At 41.2% G+C, this 24730-nt stretch overlaps 2 protein-coding genes across 4 annotated transcripts; both read left to right on the forward strand.

Annotated features, from left to right (window-relative positions):
* The first annotated feature begins 227 nt into the window (after window positions 1-227).
* HSPA14 (heat shock protein family A (Hsp70) member 14) lies at window positions 228-11261 on the forward strand. Its single transcript, XM_040063175.2, has 14 exons — window positions 228-296; window positions 418-498; window positions 603-685; window positions 1696-1744; window positions 2547-2640; window positions 2727-2817; window positions 3580-3684; window positions 4263-4424; window positions 4853-5008; window positions 6217-6319; window positions 7590-7802; window positions 8229-8402; window positions 9259-9329; window positions 10577-11261. Exons 1-14 carry the CDS (start codon window positions 240-242, stop codon window positions 10653-10655), a joined length of 1518 nt encoding a protein of 505 aa, XP_039919109.1. The 5' UTR covers window positions 228-239; the 3' UTR covers window positions 10656-11261.
* Window positions 11262-12310: 1049 nt separating this feature from the next.
* Window positions 12311-24680, forward strand: SUV39H2 (SUV39H2 histone lysine methyltransferase). 3 transcript variants are annotated; one of them, XM_040061544.1, is made up of 7 exons: window positions 12311-12375; window positions 13392-13537; window positions 14486-15157; window positions 16987-17133; window positions 18670-18799; window positions 20219-20334; window positions 23635-24619. In XM_040061544.1, the coding sequence occupies exons 1-6, from the start codon at window positions 12357-12359 to the stop codon at window positions 20326-20328; spliced, it is 1224 nt and encodes a 407-aa protein (XP_039917478.1). In that variant the 5' UTR covers window positions 12311-12356; the 3' UTR covers window positions 20329-20334; window positions 23635-24619. The 3 variants fall into 3 exon arrangements, with proteins under 3 accessions (XP_039917478.1, XP_039917479.1, XP_039917477.1); XM_040061545.1 differs by having other exon boundaries at window positions 23723-24619; XM_040061543.2 differs by having other exon boundaries at window positions 20219-24680.
* The last annotated feature ends 50 nt before the right edge of the window (window positions 24681-24730 follow it).

The raw sequence follows: 24730 nt of genomic DNA on the forward strand, positions 1-24730 counted from the left end.
CTTTCCCGGGCCCTCAGCGCCGCTTCCCGCCAAGACCGCGCGCCCCGCGCGCACAGTCTGCCCCCGTTGCTATGCGCGATGACGCCACTCTCTCTGCTTTTTCTCATTGGCTGCTCCTGCGGTGACGGCACGGCGCGGCGCGGGATTGGCTGGGAGCGGGCCCGCGCGGGGCACGTCGGGGCGGGATTGGCTGGGAGCGGGCCCGCGCGGGGCACGTCGGGGCGGGACGGGCCGGTCCGATGGCGGCCATCGGGGTGCACCTGGGCGCCACCTGTGCCTGCGCCGCCGTGTACAAGGTGAGGGTCGGGGGCCGCCCGCGGGGCTCAGCCCGGGCGTCTCTGCCGCCCGGAGCTCCTCCTCGGCCGTGAAGCCCCCACAGGCTCACGGCTGTGCCTCCTTTTCTCTCCCCTTCCCCAGGATGGCCGCGCCGACGTGGTCGCCAACGACGCCGGGGACAGGGTCACTCCCGCGGTCGTGGCGTTCTCGGAGAGCGAGGAGGTGAGGCTGCTCCTCCGCGAGGTGCTGTGGGGAGGAGGAAGGGAGGGGGCTCTGTCTGCTACTCAGGTTTTTCCTGGTTTGTTTTTCCTTTATTTTTCATTCAGGTTGTTGGCTTAGCTGCGAAGCAAAGCAGGATAAGAAATATTTCAAACACAGTAGTGAAAGTAAAGCAGATTCTTGGGCGAAGGTAAGAGAAGGGGCGGTGAGAAAATTTTCCCATTTAAAGCTGGTTTAACGTCTCAGCACTAGTACTGAAAGCGTCTCTTAAAAATCTTTGTATTATCATAGAGTTACCAAACGGTTTTGTTTGGAAGGGATTTTAATGATAACCTCCCTTCCAACCCACCCTGCCATGGGCAGGGACACCTTCCCCTAGACCAGGCTGGTACTATGAGCTTCTTAGCCTGTATTTTCTTCCAGCAGCAAAGAGATGCTTCTGAAAATGGAAAAGTGGAGAAGAAAAGTTGTATTTTTGGTCTGAACTTGTCTGTGAAAATCAAGTTGTGAAATGCAGTAATAAGTTTCATGTATGCTTTTCATACATACTTAGGTTTCTTAACTATGATTTCTTGTCGCCTGATTGCTCTTCTGTGTGTAATATCCCCTGTGGTTTCGTTTGCATGAAAGTTTGTGTTGCTTTTATTGCAATAGTGAAACTATTGATTAGTGCCTGTTGTGATTCTTGTTAGTGGAGCTGTGACAGTTTGCACTGGCAATTACAATGACAGGAGAACCAAACCTCTTGCGTTGGAGTTAACATCAGAGATCTGACAAAACTTTATAGTGATGATGCAGCTGTGTGTTACAGACCTTTCATTGACAGGAGCCAACAAAATGTTGTCCATTCTGGTGTATTTCTCAGCACTTTTCAGATGCAGAACCTCACTGAAATCTTCTATGATGTTCACGGGGGATAGCAGGTTAGAACAATATGTTGGGATTTGATTTTCTTTTTCCATAAGTAGTAGGTGTTTTTTAAATCATAAGTTTTGGGAAAAGAGAATGAAAGGTGCTACCAGTCAGAACTGTTGGGTTTTCTTCTACTCTATGAATGCATCTGTAGAGTGAAAACAGAAATTTTTGCTTCAAGTATAGCTTGATGTGTTGGAGATGTTAAAAGGAATACCAGCAAGATGCATGTGTGCAGTTAACCTTGAACGTGTGATTTATTTTGTTATTTTGAATTTTTATGGACAGCTCTGGTGACCCTCAGGCAAAGAAATATATTGCAGAAAGTAAATGCTCTGTGAGTATGGTGATTTGTACAGTTCTATGCTTTTCTTGTCATTGTTTGGGCCACACCATGTCCATGTTTTGTAGTGATCAGCTCTCATCATGTGATGTCTCTTTGCTGCTGTATGGAATGTTTCTGTTTTTATCCAATAGATAACCATGTTCTGGGATCTGCCAACATTGTATAGTTAGTTCCAACAGAAAAATTTTTATCTTGTGGCCATTCTCCAAAGGGATAAATACTAATATATTTCAGTAGTAGCATTGTGTTTTTTCTTAGAGCTGGTGGAAGATACTCAAGTTGCAGCAGCTTGTGATTAACATTTTTAACCAGTTGATTTAATCTCAGTATTTAATTTGCATAATATTGTCCTTGTTACTAGAAAATCTTGCAAAACAGGAGAAAAATTATCTTGGAAAATACATTCATAACAAAAGTATGAGTTTTTCCCTGGGTTTTGACTGTTCATATTGGTGTGATTTTATAAATAGCTGGGGTTTTTCTTATGGAGTATAATCAGAAGTGTACTTTTGTTCTAAACATTGCTTTTGTACTCAGGAAAACTTAATAGAAAGGGAAAGTGTGGACTATTTAAGTTCTGAAACGTCCCTGTTGTGTCTGTCCTACGCTACAGGTCTTTCTGTGATCTTTGATAAGCATCTTGAAAATGTTAGTCCCTTGTAGTAGAATACTAATGCAGAGAGTGTTTTACACAGTCTAGTGCTATTTACTTTATACAGACCCTAAATTAAACATTACTTTTTGTTATTATCCAAATTACTGTCTAACAAAGGTATGTTGATTTTGCTTACAGGTAATTGAGAAGAATGGAAAACTTCAGTATGAAATAGATAACAAACTTATTAACCCAGAAGATGTGGCAAAACTCATTTTCAGTAAAATGAAAGGTATATAATAATGATATTCATAAGATGACGTATATTTTTTTCTTTTTTGCTTTTACTCACCATGCTCTGCCTGTGTTTCTAAACAGAGACTGCCCAGTCTGCATTGGGTTCTGATGTGAATGATGTTGTTGTCACTGTGCCATTTGATTTTGGAGAGAATCAGAAAAATGCCCTTGGGTAAGAGGACTGAGGTTGTTCTGCTGTTTTTTGTGCCTAAAGCAGATGGGCTGGAAGATCAGCAGTGGGAATTCTGCTGCTGGACTTCAACTTGTGACCATCATTTAAGATATTGGGATGTTGATTAAACTGGGAAAATAGGAAAGCAAGAGATTAAATCCTGAGTTGAGAAACTTTTAATTTGCTGATGTGACCAAAAGGAAATTCTGAATCACTGAAGTGAGAAGAAATTCCGATTTCATCAATGATAGAACCTCGTTTCAGATCAGGATCTTCAGAGACCCCTTTGAAATGCAAATAGTTTCTCACCCTCCTCCGTAATTTCCCCTCCCTGCCCTTCTACTCCCCAAACTGGTGCCACATGGCCTCTTGAGGTCTGCTTTGTTAGAGTGCAGATATAGAATACATGCCTATTTCCTACTTGGAAATTCTGTTATGAAAGACTTCTGCTCTAACAGTTGCTCAGTAGGAAAACATAAGCATGCTTGAAGCTGAGCTTAAATGGCAGCATCTATTTCTGCTTTCTGATATGTAGAAGCTTTTACATCCAACTGTCATGAAAGAAATAAGCACACCTTAAAGCTGGTCAGAAAACAGCGAGATGGGGATTGGCAATGTCTATAATGAAACATTCTAATGCTCTGGTATAACTTCAAAGCGGAGAAAAAAATTGTGGCACATGTACTCAGGTGAAATCTTGACAATGTGTGACCATAATGAGATCATCAAAGTAAAATGAAACGCTGTTATGGCTCGTTGCAGAGAAGCAGCTGCAGCTGCTGGGTTCAATGTTCTGAGATTAATTCATGAGCCATCTGCAGCTCTCCTTGCTTATGGAATTGGCCAAGATTCACCCACTGGGAAAAGGTAAAATCCTAGTATTTTACTTACTTTTAAGCTGCTGTACTTAAATTCTGCTAAATTTTAAATGAGGGAGTGCTGCGTTGCCTTAGCATGAGGCTTGTTTTGCTTTTTTCTCTCAATCAAGACAATAAGCATTTAGAAGTTGTAATTTTGTAATGTATTAAATCCCTTTGTTTTGGTCTTTACATTTTGAGAATTGTCTTTAAAGACTTGTCTCCAGTTTCTGACTTTCTGTTTAATAATCTGATTGGCTTGAAGAAAAATGCATTCCTTTTTAAACATATTTTGGCATAGCTGGGGTTTTTTTGTGGGAGGTGGGATAATTTTACATGGGCTGGAAGAACTAAAGCTGAACTCCTGGGTTCAGTAAGTGCATCTGGTTGTCTTTATGAATATACAGATAATTTACTTTCAAAATAGCAAAGGCTGCTGTCAGTTTGAGCTTTTTTGTTTCTCTTGTTTAGTGTTTCTTTACCATTCTCATATACTTCTTGTCTGATTGAAACCTTCAATGCATGGTGGTGATCTTTTTACAATGTGTCAGAATTAATGCTACTTTCAGTATTTTTTTAATGTGGCAGCAACGTGCTGGTTTATAAACTGGGTGGAACATCACTTTCAATCACAGTCATAGAAGTAAACAGTGGAATTTATCGTGTGCTTGCTACGAACACAGATGACAGCATTGGTGGAGTTTGCTTCACAGAAGCTCTAGCACAACACCTAGCTTCTGAATTTCAGAGGTAAGATTTGAATTCAAATTCCAAGCATTCCTCACAGCATTGTTGCTGTTAGGACAGGATCTTCATTATGTGGTGCTTGCTTAAAAAAAAAAAAACAACAAACCACCCAGCAGAATCTCTGTGGGTGAAATGATTCAAGTAAAGATGATGCTGAAGGAGCAGTCAGTTGTTTGGGGCCAAGGAGGAAGACTGGGAAATGTCTGAATTTGGGTAGATGTTGCCTGAATTTGGTGTTGAACTCTAAGGGCTCAGCTGTGGACTCTGCTGTGTCGAGATGTGTACAAACTTTCAGTAGTGGCATTGTAGTTAATGCTAAAATGTTTACAGAAAAGCAGTTCAAGAGCTCTAACCTGTTTTTCCTTTCATAAAGTGTTACCAGTCAAATTCCTGCCTCTTTAAACTGGTATCATCTTTTTTTTTAAATACAGGTCATGCAAACATGATATCAGAGGAAATCCCAGAGCCATGATGAAGTTAATGAACAGTGCTGATATTGCAAAACACTCTTTATCAACCCTGGGAAGTGCAAACTGTTTTGTAGATTCATTGTATGATGGATTGGATTTTGATTGCAATGTGTCCAGGTAGGGCAGATCTTGAAGCTTCTGAAGTGTTTCCTGGTGGTGTTATGGTTGTTCATTCAGTAAGCTTTGATTTCTGATGGTGTTTATTTTAGAGAAGGAAGTAAGATTGAAGACAGATTTGCTGTTTCATGTTGATAGTTCTGTTAAGCTGCAATCTGTAGTGGTCAAGGCAGTCACACTAGCAGTGTTGCCCTGATGGTTAGAAAATGAAGTACAAAAAGGAACAAGGAGACCCCATCTTCAGAGTCTGTCTGCTGATGGGAGAGGAGTAGATATTGTAGTAAATCAAGGTGGCTGTTTCCTCCCCAGTAATGTTTTTGTGTTGTACTTCGCTTAAAGAGGTGATGGCTTGTGAACTCTTCATCTAAATGAGATCCAGAATGATAGGAGTTCTGAAGTCTTGATGTTGCTTCTCAGTGAGAGCTGGAGTAGAAACATATTGTCTGTATTTTTCTTCCTACTGCAGTGTCCTACTCAGTCTCTTTTCCCTTGGGATGGTCTCCTACTGAGATTTTTAGCTCACTTTGATTGCTCTTCCAGGCAGCAGCAGCTTTAGCAAAATGAAGCAGACTTTTCCATTTCAGAACTCCAGGAGCTGGAGCTGCTCAAATAAGGCACAGCATGTTTGAAAGTGTAAGAAGCAATACTGTATAGCTGGGGTCTGCCCCTTTTTGGCTGACTGAGGATCAGTGATGCAGACTTTGATTTGTTGTATTTGTGCAGAGTAGAGCTTTGTTTGCAGACTTGAAAGAGACAAAAGCAAGCAAAGTTTGTTTTTTAATTTCCTTAATCTACTCCCTGTGTGAAAATTAGGACACATCTTGGTTTGCCTCTAAAAAATGGGTCCTTGTGTCCATTTTAAAGATCATGAAGCAGTTCCAGGATTTTTTTCTTTATTTTTTTTGGCATTAGTCAAGACAGCAGTACTGGTGTTGTCAAGACAATAATACTGTTTTCTTTTCTCTAGAGTACACCGAAGAATGAGTGTGTATTCATGTAGGTGTTGTTGATGGAACTAATAACACAGATATTTCCACAACAAAATCACCTGAAGATTAATAATGGGAAGAGATGATATTTTTTAAAAAATCTCTTAGTACCAGCTGGAGAACTAAAGTATATTCTAAAAATTATTGTTCTTCTATTTCAGGTATTTGTCTCTAATGGATGACATGATCCTTTTTGAATGTTTTGCTTTTCTCTTTTAGGGCCAGGTTTGAACTTATCTGTTCTTCACTTTTTAGTAAATGTGTAGAAGCAATTAAAAAGCTCTTGCAGCAAGTTGGATTTACAGCAGATGATATTAATAAGGTAATTATAGAAATCATTTGTCTGTAGGACACTTCCACAAGAACAATTCTTATGGGGCCTGTTTTCCTTGCAGACTGAGATTATTTCATTATATATTTAAGCAATTTTTACCGGGATCCAACGAAGTCTGTAGATTCAGGATCTTTAGCACTGCTGTATTTGTTTTCATTTCAGGTATTTGAAGTTAAAAATAAGGTAGAGTCACATTAGCTATGCCACATGAGGTACCAAACCAGAGAGTGCTTTAATCCCAAAGATGATGGGCAAGGCAGCAGACATTAGCAGTTTAATTCATGTCTCTCTTGCCTTGGTGTATGAGAGGAAATTCATCTCACCCCCTTTGCGCCTGTGCTTGGCAAATGGTGCTGCATTCACTGCTGGCACAATTGGCTCATCAGGTCTGCAGCTAAAGCTGCCTGGTGCTTTCAATGACACTTGATGTTGTTTTAGACTCTTAATTAGTGTTTGCTGTGTCACATCTCAGTTTCTCTGATGGGTAATGAAGTATCCCAGGCCACTGCTCAAAGAATGGCTTTTGAGTTCTGTTGATTCTGGTGGCAGTGGTTTTTAGGTGGCCTTTTAGACTCTCAGGCTTTAATGTTTTGGATGGAGGGCAGTGGAACACTTTAAATGTAAAAAGAAATAACTTCAGTGGTAAATTAGGTTTATGTTTTACATGAGGAAAAGTGGGAGTTAGTCTTTGTTTCCAGATCTGGCTGATTTCAGTGATCACTGCAATAAGACTTGGATTTATGGATAATACCTGACTCGCTCCTTCCTACAGGTGCGTGATGGAAGGGTGAGTGGCAAGCAGCTCAAGTCACAACATGGGGAAATTTTAGATTCCAGGAAAGGAATATGTAGTAAGATGCTGACTTAAGGGCCTACAGAGTCTTGGAACACATCTCTGTGGAGGAAAGGTCCTGAACAAGCTGTTGTAACGGTGCCTGTTCTGGCCAGGAGGTTGGACTAGATCACCTCTCGAAGTCCCTTTCAACCTGATGTTCTTTTTGTAATGAATTTTCCAGTTTTCAAAATGTTACTTTATCGAGGTGATTCTTGCTGCAAGAGAAACTTTAAGAAGTCATATTTCCTTTAATTTCAAACCCAAAAGTACCAGAAATCAACCAAAGATTGCATCAATTTTTATTTCAACAACTGCAGAGGATAAAATATCCCAGAGCAGTTTGCATTTCTGCACTGCAGGATGTGACCTGTCTGTTTTATTTCACAGACTAAAGTTTTGAAATTATTATGATGTGTTTTGCAGGTAGTTCTTTGTGGTGGGTCTGCTCGAATCCCAAAGCTACAGCAGCTGATCAAAGATATTTTCCCAACTGTGGAATTACTGAATTCAATTCCTCCAGATGAAGTTATTCCCATTGGTGCAGCCATAGAGGCAGGAATTCTGCTAGGGAAAGAGAATACCTTGTTAGAAGAAGATGCACTCATTGAGTGTTCTGCCAAAGATATTCTTCTTAAGGTAAGGCTTAATTTAGAATATAAATAAATTAGAAAAAAAAATTTAGAATATTAGAAAATTTTACTGCTGCAGTGAATATGTAGCACTAATTATGTGTGATTGATGTTAGAGAAACATTGTTTCTTTCATTGTTTTATTATTACTTCTGCAGATTTGCTATAGATCATCAATACATGGTAACTTAGATTTATTGACAAATTGACAGGAAAAATTGATTTTGAGGGGAGATAGATAGATTGTATCTTTCCTATGTTGTAATAGCTGGACTTCTCATTTATAGGAATGTTTTACTTGCTGTGATGGTAAGTGTGACAGAGGGAATGAAGCTTGGATTTCTTTCCTTGTGGAGCATTGTCGTAACACTTCCAGCTCAGTGAAGCACTTGAGGAAAAACATGAACTATATTCTTCTTTTTTCTTTTTTAAGGGAGTAGACGAGTCAGGGGCTGACAAATTCACAGTGCTATTTCCATCAGGGACACCACTGCCAGCTCGAAGGCAGCACATCCTGCATGCTCCAGGAAATATTTCCTCCGTGTGCCTTGAGCTCTACGAGTCATTGGGGAAGAGTCCCATGAACGAAGAAGAGAAATTTGCACAGGTGAGTATGTGCACACACCTGTGCACTCCTAACAGCAGCCACCTGGAAAAAGAAAAGGAAAGCAATTCCACCAGTACCAAAACTTGTTGTTAGAAAGTTACAATGACATGCATCTCCTTGGTATTTGGTCTTTTAATTATTCTTCTGGATGAGCAAAATGTTGAACTACTTTGTGAAGAAACTGAAGTTTCCCTTTTGAATGCCTAAAGGGCTGACAGAGTTTGGCACTTGGCACTACTGTAATAAGATCACCTGGGATGAGAGATCTTTACCAGTTATTCCAGTAGTGCACAGATCCTTCCACATTTAAAAAAAAAAAAAAAACTGATGAAGAGAATGGCATAGCTAATGTGTTTGATTACTTTTTGATCTTCCTAGATTGGACATGATCTTGGTATTAAATACTGAATTTGATTTATCACAGGGGTAAGATGAAATGATTCTATCAAGTGAGGGTTTAAAGTTGTTGGTTACGAGTCAACCTACAGAGATAACACAGCTTTTTTGAAACAGTTATGGTGTGCTTTACTTGGAAAGTAGCAGGGAAGGGGCAGATGTGTCTGAAATTCCTGAAAAATTTAAGAAGATTGTTACTCCACCTTAATTCTGCCCAAATATCTTTAAAGGGGGATAGGGATGTTACCTAATAATTACAGTACTGATTCTAAAGGACACAGTGGGAGTGATAGGTACTTCAGCTATCTCAGGGATAAATCCTGAACCTAACCACAAAAACAACAGTGCAAATAGCCAAAACGCATGATTTTTCACATTTTAGCTATTGCGTCACTTTCTTTGAACTGCTGCTTAAGAACTTGAATAACCTATTATAATCAAACTTTTTTTTTCTTCATAGATTGTACTCCAGGATTTAGATAAAAAGGAGGATGGCCTACATGATATACTGACTGTTCTCACTATGAAAAGGTATCCACACCACTTGCTGTTCTGTTTACCCTGCTATGTCACACTTCTGACAAAGTCTTTACTCCTGTTACAGAGTATTTAAATTTTTTTGAGGAACTTCAGCATTTCCTTGCTCACAGGTCTGTACAGTCCTAGCAGGGCTAAATTCTGTAGAAATGCGAGTTTTCTGCAGTACCTTTAGTGCTGTCATTGTTTGATTCCTAAAGAAACAAAGCTTAGTACAATTGTGTAGATTATTTTTAGCAACTTCTGAACCGTTGATCAGTTTAACCATGCTTGGGAGCAGTCATGATCTCAAACTTCCTGTGGAAATGGGTTGGGTTGTTTTGCTGAATGCCCACACTCTTGGGAGAAACTGAAGGAGATTTTGTCTTGTCTTTTTTATGAAGGACTGTAGAATTTACAGTGGCTCTGTACTTTCAGAGGCAGGGTGGTTAAGCAGAGAAACAGTGTGGCAGGAAATTTCTACTTGCTATTTAGGTTTCAAAATATTTCATTTTCTTATGGTAGCTATCAGGTGTATTAGTGCCTGTTAAGAGACCTCACCTAAAATGCTTTTTGTCATACGGAGATTTATGCTGAACACTGATAAGGAAAACATTTTGGGGATTACAGATGGAACTCTGTCATGCAGAAAAACAGCACTGAAGGAGGTTTAAGTAATATTTAGATGAAAAAGGGAGAGTAAGATTAGTAGAGAACATCTGTTTGTACCTACATTTTTTGTGTGACTATATGTTTAGCTGAAGTAGAGCTCAATATTGTTTCTTAATTCTTGGATTTTGAAGACTAAAATTTTCCTTGTTGAAGGAGATCCTTGGAATATAAAGACTACTTACACTTTAAAAGTCAAGTTTTCATGCTATGACAAGACATGTCTATCAATCCATTGCAGTTACTCAGTTCTCACAAGAAATATTTTGAATAACATTACCACATATTCTATCTGTAAACCTGTACAAATTAAATTCAATTGCAATATTTAAATGTGTCCCTAGATATATTCCAGCATATGTAGAGAAGATGGATGCTTTAAGGGCAAAAAGTGCATATAAAAACACTGACTAAATTAAATTTAATGTCATAAACCAATTTCATCTGTGTTGAAGCATGTTTGTCCCTGGATGTTTTGATGCTGATCTGTTGTCCTTTCATCTGTGTGAAGACTATTGTTTATCCCGTCTGGCACATGCAGTAGCATAGTAAGTGTGTTGAGATAATTCTAAATATTACTCTCTTTTATCTAGGGATGGATCCTTGCACGTTACCTGCACGGATCAAGATACTGGAAAGTGTGAAATCATCACTGTTGAAGTGGCATCATAATCCATTTTGGAAGGCAACATTTTTCTAACTTGATTTTTATCTCTTACTGGCTTTTCTGCCAAAGCAGTGACTCTCTGTGATGTCTCTCATGATTCTTAGAGGACTGTAATAAACTAAAGTAAAATGGCACCAAGTTAATTGCCACCAAGTCTGTTTAGGGTGCAAAATGTTAGTCAAGACATGTGAACAGCAGCTTGTTGAATTTTCGGCTCTTGATTTACAAAATGCAAAGCACGAATGCTTGTGCCTATGGTTCAGCAACAAGCATATTACATAGTTTGAAGATTTTTCCTTGACTAATCAGGGCTTGTACCCATTCAGCCAGTGCATCTGTGGCTTCAGTAGAATAACTTTTAACCAGTGAGAACAAGACCAGTGAAATCCACCCTCTGGTAATTTTACTGGAATCTTGTGTGGTCTTGATATTGCCCAAAACCTTGAAGGTGGAGCCCATTTGTGCTGGCCTCGTTAGCAGGTGAATTTTCTTTTTCAGGAGTTTTTTTCTGTAAAATGGTTCTGTGATATTACCTGAGAAATGTAAGAATTAAGTGTGCTTATTTATATGTTATTAAAAAATACATTTTTTATGCAGATCCTGGCAATCTCCATTCTGTATGGCACTGTTTTAAATCTGTATTGTCATACATTTGTGTGGGTATAAGCTGGCAGGTTTTTTCGATAACGAGATGAAGCAGGCAAGTGTGGTTATGGAATATGAGGGCCTCAGCCTAAAGTGCAGTTAAGGGACAACAGTTCAGTGCTTACAACAGTGCGTTACCTTGTAAAATACTGAAAATGTTACAGAAGAGCCTCAAAAATTAGACAACATAGAGCAAGGGATACCTGTCTGGGTTTGAAGAGGGTTGTATTCCATTACCTGGGGGTTGAAGTGAACTTAAAATCTTCAACAATTGCCTGAAAGGAGCCTTCCTGTCAGTGGTTGCCTGGGAGAAGGACAGGATGAGAGGTTGCTGTGACGGGGGAGATTTGGGTCGGACAGTGGGAGGAATTCTTTCACGTTGAAGATAATTAGGCATTGGAATGGGCTGTCAGAAGGGTGTGGCGAAGTCACCGTCCCTGGAGGTGTTTAAGGAAAGCCTGGATGTGGAGTGCCGGGGTCTGGGTGACAGGGTGGTGGTCGGTCATAGGATGAACTTGATGATCTCAGAGCTCTTTTCTAATGTAATCGTGTCTGTGATTACATTAAAGCTACATTAATATTAAACATCTCATCCGAGGAGTGAGGTGCAATGATGGTGTAACTTTTTTTTTTTTGCTTTTTTTTTTCTTGTCTGCCCCCCCCCCCCCCCCCTTTTTTTTTCTTTTTTTTTTTTTTTTTTTTCTTTTTTTTTTCCCCCAAGAAGTGCCGGCACCCTTTCTCCGAGGTTCTTTTCAGTTCTGCAGCTGAGGGGGGGGGGCCGGGAAAGAAGCTGCCTCGCGCTTCCCCCGCCCGCCCCAGGCCCTGCAGAGCTCTCTAAGAACAAAAGCGAGGTGGATTTAAATCCTTCCCGCTCCCTCCCGCCGCGCTCCGCCCCTTTCCCTCTTTCCCGGCTCCGTCCCTCCGCGGCCCCTCACGGCTGAGGCGGGAAAGGGAAGGGCCGAGCGGGTGGAGGCGCGCGCGCGCCGCACCTCCCCCTACGCTCCGCCCCCTTCCGGCGGGGGGCGGAGCCGCCGCGGCCCGAGCGCAGCCCCCCCCCCAACATGGAGGGCTGGCGAGGAGGTGAGGGGGGAGCGAGCTGGGGCCGGGGCCGCCCGGGGCTCTGCTGCCCCCCGGGCTCTGCCCGCCCTGCTCCGGGCGCTGAGGGACCGGGGACGGAGGGGGAGGAGGACGCGCGGGGGGCGGTTCCCGCTCGCTCTCGGCGGGTGGGAGTCGCTATCGGTGTCTGTCGCCCGGCTCTGGCAGGACCGTTCGCACCGCCCCTGCCAACGGACCCCCGGCGGGGCGGGAAGGGCTGGGGGTCCTGCCCGCTTCCCTGAGAATCCTGCCCGCTGCCCCAGGGGAGCTGTGGGAGGAGGGCGGGAGGTGTCTGGGGTAAACCTGGAACGGGGATGGGACGCGGGGAGAGGCGCTGGGTCCGGTGCGGCCGCGGGGAATGCACCGCCGCCCCCTCCCGAGCTCTGTGGACTGCGCCGTGGGCCGGGGCGGGAGAGCCCCGGGGGGAGGCGGGCACGGCCCTGCAGCCGGCGGCTGCCGCTCTGGATTTCATCCAGCCCCTTGATCCCGGTGTTTCCCGGGCGCTGGAGCCCTGCGGGGAGTGTCTCGTCCCTCTAAATCCGCTTGGCTGACAGGCACTCGCGATCCTTCTGGATGTGGCCCTCTATCTCCTCGTCCAGTCACCATGGTTGCATCGCAAGCGCTCGGTTGCGCTTGACTACAGAAATTTGGCGGTCTTGTTAAAGAATGGAGGTTTCCTGCTTGCCGTAGTTCAGTTATGCGATGCTGTAATTGTAGAAAAATTTCCCGGTACTTAGTGTAGCTTTCACCTGTGGAAGTCTCTGCCGTCCAAAATATTTCTTGTTCTTTATAAGTGTACTGTACAGAATAAAGGTGCAGGCAGAGAATCATTAACGTGTTTCACTTACCCGTTAGAGGAGGGTTGTGTTGGAGATGCTGCAGTTGTACGAGAGACTCGTGGATTGCTGTCACAAATGGTAATGTGGGGACTCTGGGATGAGGCATAATAATTTCAATTTAGCTGAGACGTTAAATAGGATTCTTTACTAATTTTCTTATAGCCTGGTATGTGCCATGTCTAGCTTCACTTGAGACCCTCCAAGAATTGTGTAGGAAGGAAAATCTCACATGTAAATCCATTGGAATCACCAACAGGAGTCTAAAGAGTTATGAGGTGGAATATTTGTGTGACTACAAGGTAGAAGAGGTAAGAGAAACACGGACCAATTTGATCACTCTTTCAGCTGAAATTTGGAAGCAAGCCAAAGGTAGTTTTGCTCATAATATAAAGCAGCAGGCAGTAAGGAAAAAGCTTTTGCTGGTGTCAAATTAAATATATTTTAAACTTTGAACTGTAAACAGAAAGTGGTGTAAACTGCTACTTTCATTATGCTGAAGGAAGATCTTTTCTTGGCATTACAAACATTTCATTAGAATATGAAATGTTTGTGTATCTGATGCTGATGCCTTAGGGTGGTAGCTCAGTATGAATTATGATTTCTCTCCGTTGTTTGCAGACAACCATGTGTCTCTCTATTCTTTTAGTCTGACGAAGAATTAGGGCCATGTGCTGCAAATGGATTCCTGTGAAATTCAGTCTGAGGATTTGTCCTTGTTACAGTTTTTTGTCCTTTTTAAAATAAGTACAAAATGTATGTCACTTCATTGTAAATACAATATTGCACATATCAAATTAATTACTGTTCTGGGAGGATGGTTGATATTACCAATAATGGGATTTAGACTTTTTTTCACTAAATTTTGGATTTTTTTTTTTTGTTCTGTATGTGATACGACTGCATTCTGCTTGTGCATACAAGTCATACAATGAGTTAGCATAAATTACCACCTGCCTTGACAAACTAGCCTCCTCCAGGTATGCTGTTAGCAATCAGAGTTCATCCCAGCTTTTGATTTCTGTGCCCTTAGAGATGAATTTGTAAAGTATGCAAAGTTGTGCTATAAGTAAATTTGCAAACAAAAACCTGATTTTTCTCTTTCTCCCCAACTGTAATTTTTATGGGGACATCAAGGCCTTCTGCCCTGCGTGCTGCTTGTTAACTCCAGAGCTCTTATGTTCGTCTGTGTGCTCCGAGATGCTGGATTTCAGCAACATGAACTCTGGCTAAATCTGTATCTGTTTCTGTATTTCAAGGGCAAAGGATACTATCTTGTGAAATGGAAAGGATGGCCAGAATCTTCAAATACTTGGGAACCTCGGAAACATCTAAACTGCCCTCTGCTTATTCAGAACTTTCTTAGAGACAGGAATGAATACTTGTCTCGGGGGAGAGAAGGCAAAGCAATGAAAGTGAAGAACCATGTTAAAACTTTGAAACCTGCAATTGCAGATTATATTGTAAAGAAGGCTAAACAAAGAATAGCTCTGCAGAGGTGGAAAGAAGAACTCAACAGGAAAAAGAATCACAAAGCAATGATTCTGGTAGAAAACACTGTGGATCTCGAAGGCCCTCCTTTAGACTTCTACTACATCAACGAGTATAAACCTGCTCCAGGAATAAATGTGCTCAATGGAATAACAACTGGCTGTGAATGTGCTGACTGCCCTGCTGAGAAGTGCTGTCCAAAGGAAGCTGGGTTTATTTTGGCTTACAATAAACGTAAGAAATTGAAAATCCAGCCTGGCTTGCCCATCTATGAGTGCAATTCGTATTGTAGGTGTGGGCCTGACTGCCCAAATAGGATTGTACAGAAGGGGACCCCGTATTCTCTCTGCATCTTCAGAACCAACAATGGCCGTGGCTGGGGAGTAAAAACCCTCCAGAAAATTAAAACAAACAGTTTTGTCATGGAGTATGTTGGAGAGGTAGGTATGTATTTATCTCATGTAGGTGAGATAGATACCATCAAGGAAATGTTAGAGAAAATCTTAGTGAGCTTTCTCTCAGTTTTAACACTACTTGACTTCTTCACCCGGAGGGTGGTCAGACACTCTGGGTGTCCACCTCCATTCTTTAAGAGGCTCTTCAGGGAGGTGATCTCAGCAACAAGCCTGACAGAGTTCATTGAGTGTTTGGACAATACTCTCAGGCACATAGTGTGATTCTTGGGGTTGTGCTGGGCAGGGCCAGGATAGTTGACAGCAAAACTATGTTGTCTAGAACATTCCTTCATTCCAGAGCAGTTGTAAAAGGTCAAAAGTAAAGAGAATATTTATCTCATATGGCTCTAAAGAATTATTTTAGATACATGTCCTTATAGTATTTCTAAAAGCAAGTGCTTAATTTCTTTCATGGCAATCATATTCTTCATTCTTCCCTGATCATCTTTTTTGTAGTTTTTGCCATTCCCAAAGCACAGTCATTATGAAACTCCCTGCACAGTCTTTCAGTCCCTTTTCTGTTTTGTCTGAACTTCTAAGGTAGTATTGCCAAGCATATTTATTACTTTTGATTAACAGCGAGAGTAAGACTCATAGTACAGATATTATTTATTCAATCTTATACTATTTCAAAGAGAACTTTTATGTTATGAAATACAGACCTTGAGTTACTCTTGAGATTTTGTATTGCCCTGTGTTTAGGTGGTTCAGCCTCTGCTCTATTCCGGGGCTCTTCATACCAGCACTTCCTGGCAGCCACTCTGTACAGTGTGTTGCATTTTTACCACAAACCTGCCTTGCTATTATGTTGATTCAAAGTATTTCCTTCTGTTCCTTTTTACAGTGTTTGTGGTCTTAAGTAGACTTCCTCCACGCTTCCTGCCCCAAAGCTTCTAACTTCTCATGTTCATCCATTTCCTTTAAATATACAAAAGGTCAGACATTGCAAATATCACTGTTAATGCAGAAAGGTAATGATGTAATTTTGTTGCTTAGATGAAGGAGTGTGTATTTACCATTTCATCTCAATCTACTTAATATCTACTGCTGAGTTCTCAAATCTCATCTGTCAGATTTTAGACGGATTCGTTGTCCAATTCCATCGCATTTTGTATCTCTCTTGCTCCAAATTATGATTTCTTTGCTGAATCTGCACAGCAGAATGTGCTTAATGTGACAGGCTGCAGATGAAGTTGTTTAAGCTATTTCATGTGTTGACAGTGACACACTCACCTAATTGAATAGATTGAGTTTTGTGAAGTGATATCTGTCTGAGCTACCATGAATAGGATCTTTCATTGCAGACAGAAATAGCAGGAAGAGATGCTTCTGGGAAGAGAGGAAATGAATATCGGGCTGTAAATGTGGCTGAGTTCTAAAGAGTGATACCTGTTGATCATCTGTGCAAAGGGAAAAGGTTGAAGCTTGGTTTTATGTGAAGTAAACGAGGCTTTCTAAGTAATGGGAAAAGTGTGTATACAGAAACTTCAGGTAAAACAATTGATTGTATTGTCATCATCAAAACTATTAATAGAGGGTGCTGATATATTTTTTTTTCCAGAGACAAGGTAGTTCTGTGTATCAGCTGTAGATAAATTGCATCCAGAGAAGCCTCAGTCAATAATTAGTTCAGCTGTATGTACTCTTGTGTATTCTTCATTCATTAGATGGAATGCTGTTTCAATATCAAAAACTTATTGTGGTATTTTTTACTAAGTATTTTCCTGACTTGATTGTGATTTTTGTTTTGATTTAGTAATAGTTAATAATATGATGCAGGTTTCTTTTTTCCTTTTTTTTTTTTTTTTTTTTAGGTGATTACAAGTGAGGAAGCAGAGAGGCGAGGCCAGCTCTATGACAACCAGGGAAATACATACTTGTTTGATTTGGACTATGACTCAGATGAATTTACAGTAGATGCAGCTCGATACGGAAATGTGTCCCACTTTGTGAACCACAGTGTAAGACCTTGTTTTGTTTACTAAGAATGTGGAGAACTATCCTAATTGTGCTAGACATGTCTTCTACTGTAAACATTTCCTTACTGGATTCACAGTTTTTCTGGAGTAGTTTGCTTCATGCCAGCACAGTCCAGTTAATCAGATGATGTAATAAATAGAACAGAATTCTTTGCCTTACTTGAATTGAAACTGCCTGCAAAAATATGGGGGAGAGATGCTGCCTGAAGTGGACATCCTATAGGACTGGAGTTTTCACTGATTGGTTCTAGACAACCAAAATAGGGTTGGTTTGGGTGTGTTTTTTTCTGAGTATCTGAAATACATAACATGTGATTGCTCCTTAATAAAAGTAGCTGGGAGGCAGAGGTGACAGGAATTGATGTGTTATTTTGTAGCCAGGCAGGATAGAATGTTACTCTGAATTTTGTCCTGCAAACTTGGTAGAGGGAAAACAGAAAATTCTGTGCTTTCTTGGGTGTCTACAGGGGAGAAATATAATTTTTCCTCCTAATCTGAACTTGCCAGAGAACTCAAGAATAAATTTTAACAACCAATTTTTGTAATGTTTTGTTCAGCTGAAGTATATAAGGCAAAAAGGCTGAGCTGCATTTGTAAGGATTCCTGAACTAAAACTTATTATTTCCTACTGATCCAATGTTTGTGAGGTATGCAGTCAGTGTTCTACAAACACAGAAAATTCATGTCTTCGAGTTTGTGAGGTGATGATACTTGTATTTCATGCAGGCTTGCCAGGGAGAAGGATGAAGAAGAGTTTTAGATACAGACAGTTGCTCTTCACTTCTGCAAATGGGAGTGAAGTACTCTCAGTCTTCAGTGTAAAGTTAAATGTCCATAACTCCACTTCTGATTCTTTAATGTGTGATATATTTCACTGTTAAAGAACGAAAAAGCATGCAGTCTAACAGTCTCAGGGACTACTGACTTCTGACACTTAATCCAGAGAAAATGAGGGAGTGGTTTCTAGTTCCAGGCTAGTGACCTTCACCCTCCTCCTAGCACCCAGACCATGGCAGGGAATTCAGAAGCCAAGCAGGTTTGCAGTTTGCAGTAGAAATTCATGCAAAGTATGAAGATGTTATCTCTGGCCTGGAAGCAATGCTTAAACATCAGTACAGAGTAGTGAGTTTGTGGGGTTTGAAACACTAGGTTGTTTTTAATTTTCTTTCAACTTGAATTATTTTTATGGGTTTTGTTGATGCATACTAGCATCTGAATGTAGCTCTAATTATTTTGTCACCATTTTTGTTGTCACCCTTGAAGATGCCATTTTTTAATAGGTTGTTGCATGTTAGTGTAGTCTGCACATTGCAAAGGTTGCCTCCCTGGAAGGACTTGTATCTGAGCTACAAATGTTCTCCTTGAACATTATTTCTTTCAATTTGTTGATTTCTGAAGATAACTTAATTGCAGACTTCTGTCACTGAGACTAGAACCTATTCTTTCTTTACAGTGACCTCGGTTTACTTAAACACTTCAGTGAAACTAAACAGAAACTGCATTAATTTTTGCTTACAGTGTGATCCAAATCTTCAAGTCTTCAACGTGTTTATTGATAACCTCGACTTGCGTCTTCCTCGAATAGCGCTGTTCTCTACCCGAACCATCAAGGCTGGAGAAGAGTTAACCTTTGACTATCAGATGAAAGGTCTGCACATTTTAATGTGGTTCTTGTGGGAGTTTTGGGGTGCTGGTGGGTTTTATTGCAGCCTGAATGATGGTAGCATTTCAGCTCAGGCACAGCTTTTTATAACACAGCTCTGGCTTTCAGAGCAGTCATCACTCATGAGGTGTAGTGCAGAGAACAGCACACCCAGAAGCTTTTGCCTGCATATCTAGTGCATGGCCTCCCATGGTGCTCCTAGCATATCAGGGGTTGTGGCTGGATTGTCTGGTAAAGCAAATGATTTTGAAGTTTTGTCCCAGGAATGATCAAAGGAACGGCCAGGCTGCCCTTAAATAAAGCTTTCCTTTATTCAAATTGGCATTTCAGGTAAACTTTCTAGGTAGTCTGCTAGTGATAGTTACTAAGATAGATACTAAGGCAGTTGTGACAGCTCAGCAGCATGAGGCACCATAGGTTTGTTTTTGAGTTCTGATGTCTGTAGGCCTCATTTGTGGATGTAGGTCCTATGGAACAGGTGTTTCAGCTGGGACAGAGTTAATTTCTTCTCAGTAGCTGGTCCAGTGCTGTGTTTTAGATTCAGTATGAGAATAATGTTGATAACTCACTGATGTTTTGGTTGTTGCAATGTGGTGTTTTTCTTAAGTCGAGGACTTTTTTGTGTCTCATGCTTTACCAGTGAGGAGATACTCAAAGGAAAAAAAAAAAAAAAAAAAAAAAAAAGAAAAAAGAAAAAAAAAGAAGCTGGGAGGGAGCATAGACAGATGAACTGGTCAAAGAGATATTCCACATCAGAGAATGTGTAGAAACTGGGGAGATATCCAGAAGGGGATGATCAGAGTTCAGGGATGGCCTCTGTGCATCAATGAGCCTTAGGTAAGCAATTGTACGTAAAACACTTGTATTTGGTTTTTTCTTTTGTTACTACTACTACTAGTAATAATCAGCATAATCAGAATTTCATCGTTATTACAATATTTTACTGTTTCAGTTATTGAACTGTTCTTACCTCAACCTACAAGTTTTACTTTTGCTTCTCCTCCCTGCTCCTCTGGGGTGGAAGTGAGCGAGTGTCTGTGTGGTGTTTCATTGCCACCTGGGCTTGAACCATGACACTGCCAAATTGATCTTGAATCTTAAAACTCCTCTTTCTGTCTGTTTGTGACACTGACACTGAAAGCCCTTGAAGGCCAGCTGCACTCTCAGCTGTTCCATGTGGGTACCTGGGAGGTACAAAGCTCAAGTCTGAGTTTTGGATTCCAATGCATATGCCAGGTGTTGTACAAGTAGCTGTAAACAAGGCTGTCAGTAGAATCTGAGTACAGCTTCACACACAGCTCTTTGAACTGGGCTGTTAGAAGGGCTTTAGAAGCTGTTTGAATACTGGGCATGAACTTGGTCTGTCTTTTAGAACTTCCTTACTTATGTTCATCTGTGTTGCAGGTTCAATAGATCTGACTTCAGACTCTGCTGAAGGTCTTAGCCCATCCAAAAAGAGGATCAGAACTGTCTGTAAATGTGGAGCCGTGTGTTGCAGAGGTTATCTCAACTGAGCTCGGGTATCCAAAGTCACAAATATTTTGTTCTTTTTTTAATGTGTTTTAAGAAGACTCTTCTTTCACACCTATATTCAAGTATTCTTACATCTAATGTAAATAAGGATGGAGAAAACAAGGTCTTGTGTTTGTAATTCAAATGGCATTGGCCAAAGAAAGAAATTGTAGTGTTCCAAGCCAATACAAAACTGATAATGGGGATTAATGTTTAGGAAGACATAAAATGTATGCAAAGAAACCTCTAAAATGTACCTTGAAATATTCCTAGAATCATATAATAAGATGGATTGGTAGAGACCCTCAAGGGTCATTGTGTCCATCTCTTAGTCCTTCACAGGACATCCCCAGAAGTCACATCCTGTGCCTGAGAGCATTGTCCAAACACTTCTTGAACTCTGTCAGGCTCAGTGCCGTGACCACTGCCCTGCAGAGCGTGTTCCAGTGCCCAGCCACCCTCTGGATGAAGAACCTTTTCTTAATATCCAATCTAAACCTCCCATGACTCAGCTTCAGGCTGTTTCCTCGAGTCCTGTCACTGGTCACCAGAGGGAACAGGTCAGTACCTGCCCCTCTGCTTCCCCTTGTGAGGATGTTGAAGAGCTCAATGAGGTCTCCCCTCAGTCTCATCTTCTGCAGGCTGAACAGACCAAGTGACCTCAGCTGCTCCTCATGAGGTTTCCCCTCAGACCCTTCACCATCCTCACGGCCTCCTTTGGATGCTGTCTAATGGTTCAATGTCTTTTTTCACGTTGTGGTGCCCAAAGCTGCCCTCAGCTCTTGAGATGAGGCCGCCCCAGTGCAGAGCAGAGCAGGACAATCCCTCCCCTTGCCTGGCTGGTGATGCTGTGCCTGATGCTCCCCAGGAGAGGGTTGGCCCTCCTGTCTGCCAGGGCTCTGCTGGTTCATGTTCATTGTCACAGATATTCAAGTGTGAGCTTTCAGCCATAGACCTTCAGGAGCTTATTCCAGTGGGATGAAGTGATGCTACATGTTATCTCTACCTTGAGAAGTCAGGATGCATTTGATTTGAATTCTAAATCTGAGCTGACAGTCCTTTTTCCTTTTTGTTAAATAAAGGAAAGCTTCAAGATTTTAGCAATAACATTTTATGGCACCAGGGTGAGGGATTAAGGAGAGCCAGTGTGTAAATAAAGGTTTGCAGGAATGCAAATTGTAAAATGTCCATGGAATTCCATGAAAGGGAAGTAATTGCAGAAAGAAAATTAGAGAGGCCAAAGCTCAATTAAAACTTAACCTGGCCACTTCTTTAAAGGATAGTAAAAAATGTTTTTATAAATACATTAATAGCAAAAGGAGGGGGAAGGAAAACCTCCATTCTTAATTGGACACGGTGAGGGAATATGCTTACCAAAGGTGAGGAAAAGGCTGAGACCTTACTTAACACTTACTTAACACCTTACTTGCCTCCGTTTTCAACATTAAGACTGTTGTTCTGTTCTCAGGACAACTGGCCTCCTGAGCTGGGGGATGGGGATGGGGAGTAGATTTGTCCTGCTGTAATCCAGGAGGAAGCAGTTAGAGACCTGATGAGTCACTTAGATGCTCATAAGTCCATGGGTCCATCCTAGGGTGATTAGGGAGCTGGCAGATGAGCTCACCAAGCCACATCATTTACCTGGAGAAAAGGAGGCTCAGGGCTGACCTTCTCTCTCTCTACAACCCTGACAGGAGGGTGTAGCCAGGCGAGGGTCAGTCTCCCAGGGAACCAGCAATACGACAAGGAGACATAGTCTCAAGCTGTGCCGAAGAGGGGTGTGGTTAGGTTGGACATCGGGAAAGAAATTCTTCACAGGAGGGGTGATTGGACATTGGAATGGGCTGCTCAGAGAGGAGCATCCTGAAGGTCTTAAAAAATGTGGACCTGGCACTCAGTGCCATGGTCTGGTTGACAGGGTGGTGTTCGGTCATAGGTTGGACTTGATGATCTCAAAAGCCTTTGCCAACCTAATTGATTCTGTGATTCTGTAAATGGTATTAACAGAACCCAAGTGTAAAACTTGAACTTCTTAGCTGATGTTATGTAGGATGTTTTCATTGCTATGCTCTGATTTTTAGTTAGAATTCTGTAGGAGGACTGTAGTTCCCCAGAGCATTTGTAAATATGGAATTGTTGGAAGTAACATTCTCTGTTTTCATTGCAGAAATTTGGCAGTTGTTGCTGAAATAAGTTGCTGGCTACAGTTTGGAAATAGATAGCAAAAGGTTAAGGAGAGCGACCCATTGCCTAACAAAGCCAAGGCATTGTGGAGATATGCTCTGTTATCTGTTAGGTGCAAAAGAGCCCTGGGATTGATGTATATTCACAACGGGTTTTGTTTAATTTTTTACATACTGTGTCTTTTTTACCTAGTGACAGATTTCTAAGATACTAGGCCTGTATTTTCTGGTTGCAAAAATGTTAACTTCAGTGAAGTTAGACTAGGGGTGAGTATACCCATTTGCTGTAGACATTTGTAAGATGTTCTTGAATGTAAAGGCTGAGAAATGTCCTGTTCTTCAGCTGCTTGAGTCATCTTTTTTTTTTTTTTCCTGATCATCTTAAAGTTGTCTCAATCTATTCATAACATATGCTAAATTTTGCTTGGCTTCAGAACCACTGAAAGGTAGTTGAGGTGAGTGATGAGTGGAGTTACAGCCAAGGTCCATGCTCTAGGGATGATCCACATGCTTTTTTCTCATGGATTCAAAGCTCGTAAAACTTGCATATTGCTTACCAGTCATGTAAATGTTGACAGGGTCAGGCAGAATAATGTTGCTCCATAAATGGATGCTCCATAGCTGGATGCTGGCTATGTATCATAGGTCAGCTAGTTACCTTTATAAGGTGCACAGCTGTTGGCTCAGGTGAATGAAGTCAAGTACCTAGCATGTAACTGTTTACTTATTTGTTAGAAAATGCCTTAAAATCCATGTTAATTACTAGCACTTCAAAAAGAGCATTTCAAGGTTGTTCCTTAAGAAGCACAGTTGCATTTGTACTGAAGATCTGGCTCTTTGGTAGCAAATGACATTTTATATGCTACTAGCCAAAATCAGTTTTACACTTTTGGTGAAGAGCATGGGCCACTGGAAATGCTGTGTGAGTTTTGTAATCTACAATACAGAGATACACATCAAAATAGAGACTTTATATTCTTCAATGAATAGGAAAAAGTTTGCTTAGATTTAAAAGTATTTGATGTGATCAGGCTCACCTGTATCCACACAGTTGATAAATGCTGAATCTTGTCCATTTTTATCATGCCCTATCGCTAATGATTTTTTTTTTTTTTTTATTTAAAGTTTTAAGTGGAATGTGGAGCTTTAATGTCAGCAAACTCTAGATGATCTTGCATCGTTTGGAGTCATTAGTGCTTTCTCTTGCATGTAGCCCAGATGAGCAGTGCATTCCATGTGGATGGAATCTGCAGTCTCCAGCTCCTTAATCCGCTGCAGTCTGCAGCCTGCGCTGTCCCTGCAGGACGGAGCGGCTGCGGCAAGAGATGGATTCCTTACTCCAGCCTTGCCGGTGCTGGAGGCACAGGGCAAGCCCCAGGCTCCTTCTCTCCCCATGGCCAGTTTGATTTAAATATTGCAAGTAGATGCATTTTAGAAGTTAACAGTTGTGGCAGTTGTACTGGAGTGCAATGTCTGCCTTTTCCAGAGGCAGAGAATGTTATCACCAGCACTGGAATAATGCTGCTGTTTGTTAAGGATATGTGTGTTATCTTCTGCCATAAATAAAGAACTGTTAATTTATGTTCTGGGAGGTAGCAGTATTTTGTATTTATTTGAAGGAAACCCATGGATCCAGTTTCCAACATAAGAGCCTTGAACAGTATTTTGTATTTACATATTTACAGTGTATTTGGATTGCAGTCGGTGATTTAGCTTAATGGGACACTGTCACTTTTAAAACTCCTTTTACTGTTTTTATGAGTTTGGCAGAAAATTGCCAAACTGGAAATGGAGAAAAAGCTGTTCTCATTTTCTTAGGGAGGCTAAACAAGCCTAGCTTCTGCCTTTGTTTTGCTTTGTGGTCTGTTGGCATTGCCATGGTCACCAGTTCAGTCGTGTGTATGCACTTCTTGGGGGCTGATGACCTGTCCTCCAGCTGTTCTTTTTTTGTTGCTAGCAAAACTAAAGCTGCAAGATCACCTGTAAGAAAAGCTATTGCCTATTTAATCTCCAAGTTAAGTTAATATTTTGGTTATTTTTAATGTATGTTTTAGGAACTGTATTAGAATATGCAGTTTGTAAGCTCAGGAACATTTTCTTTTCATACTGTGTCATCTCTAGTATTGCTATCTTCCTATAGTTTTTGATAAAATAAATTAAATTTAGTTTTTCTCTTGTTGTTGTCATTTTTAAAAAAATCAGCCGGTCAAAATTAGTTGTA

This window comes from Hirundo rustica, chromosome 4, assembly GCF_015227805.2.
Source record: "Hirundo rustica isolate bHirRus1 chromosome 4, bHirRus1.pri.v3, whole genome shotgun sequence".
Classification (NCBI taxonomy): domain Eukaryota; kingdom Metazoa; phylum Chordata; class Aves; order Passeriformes; family Hirundinidae; genus Hirundo; species Hirundo rustica.

Excerpts from the sequence above, each read along its gene's own strand:
- HSPA14 (XM_040063175.2), top strand. The coding sequence starts at position 240 with ATGGCGGCCATCGGGGTGCACCTGGGCGCCACCTGTGCCTGCGCCGCC. Across the intron at positions 499-602 it reads CGTTCTCGGAGAGCGAGGAG|GTTGTTGGCTTAGCTGCGAA; the intron begins GTGAGGCTGCTC and ends TTTTTCATTCAG. Across the intron at positions 2,641-2,726 it reads CATTTTCAGTAAAATGAAAG|AGACTGCCCAGTCTGCATTG; the intron begins GTATATAATAAT and ends GTTTCTAAACAG.
- SUV39H2 (XM_040061543.2), top strand. Across the intron at positions 15,158-16,986 it reads TCATGGAGTATGTTGGAGAG|GTGATTACAAGTGAGGAAGC; the intron begins GTAGGTATGTAT and ends TTTTTTTTTTAG. Across the intron at positions 18,800-20,218 it reads CTTTGACTATCAGATGAAAG|GTTCAATAGATCTGACTTCA; the intron begins GTCTGCACATTT and ends TCTGTGTTGCAG.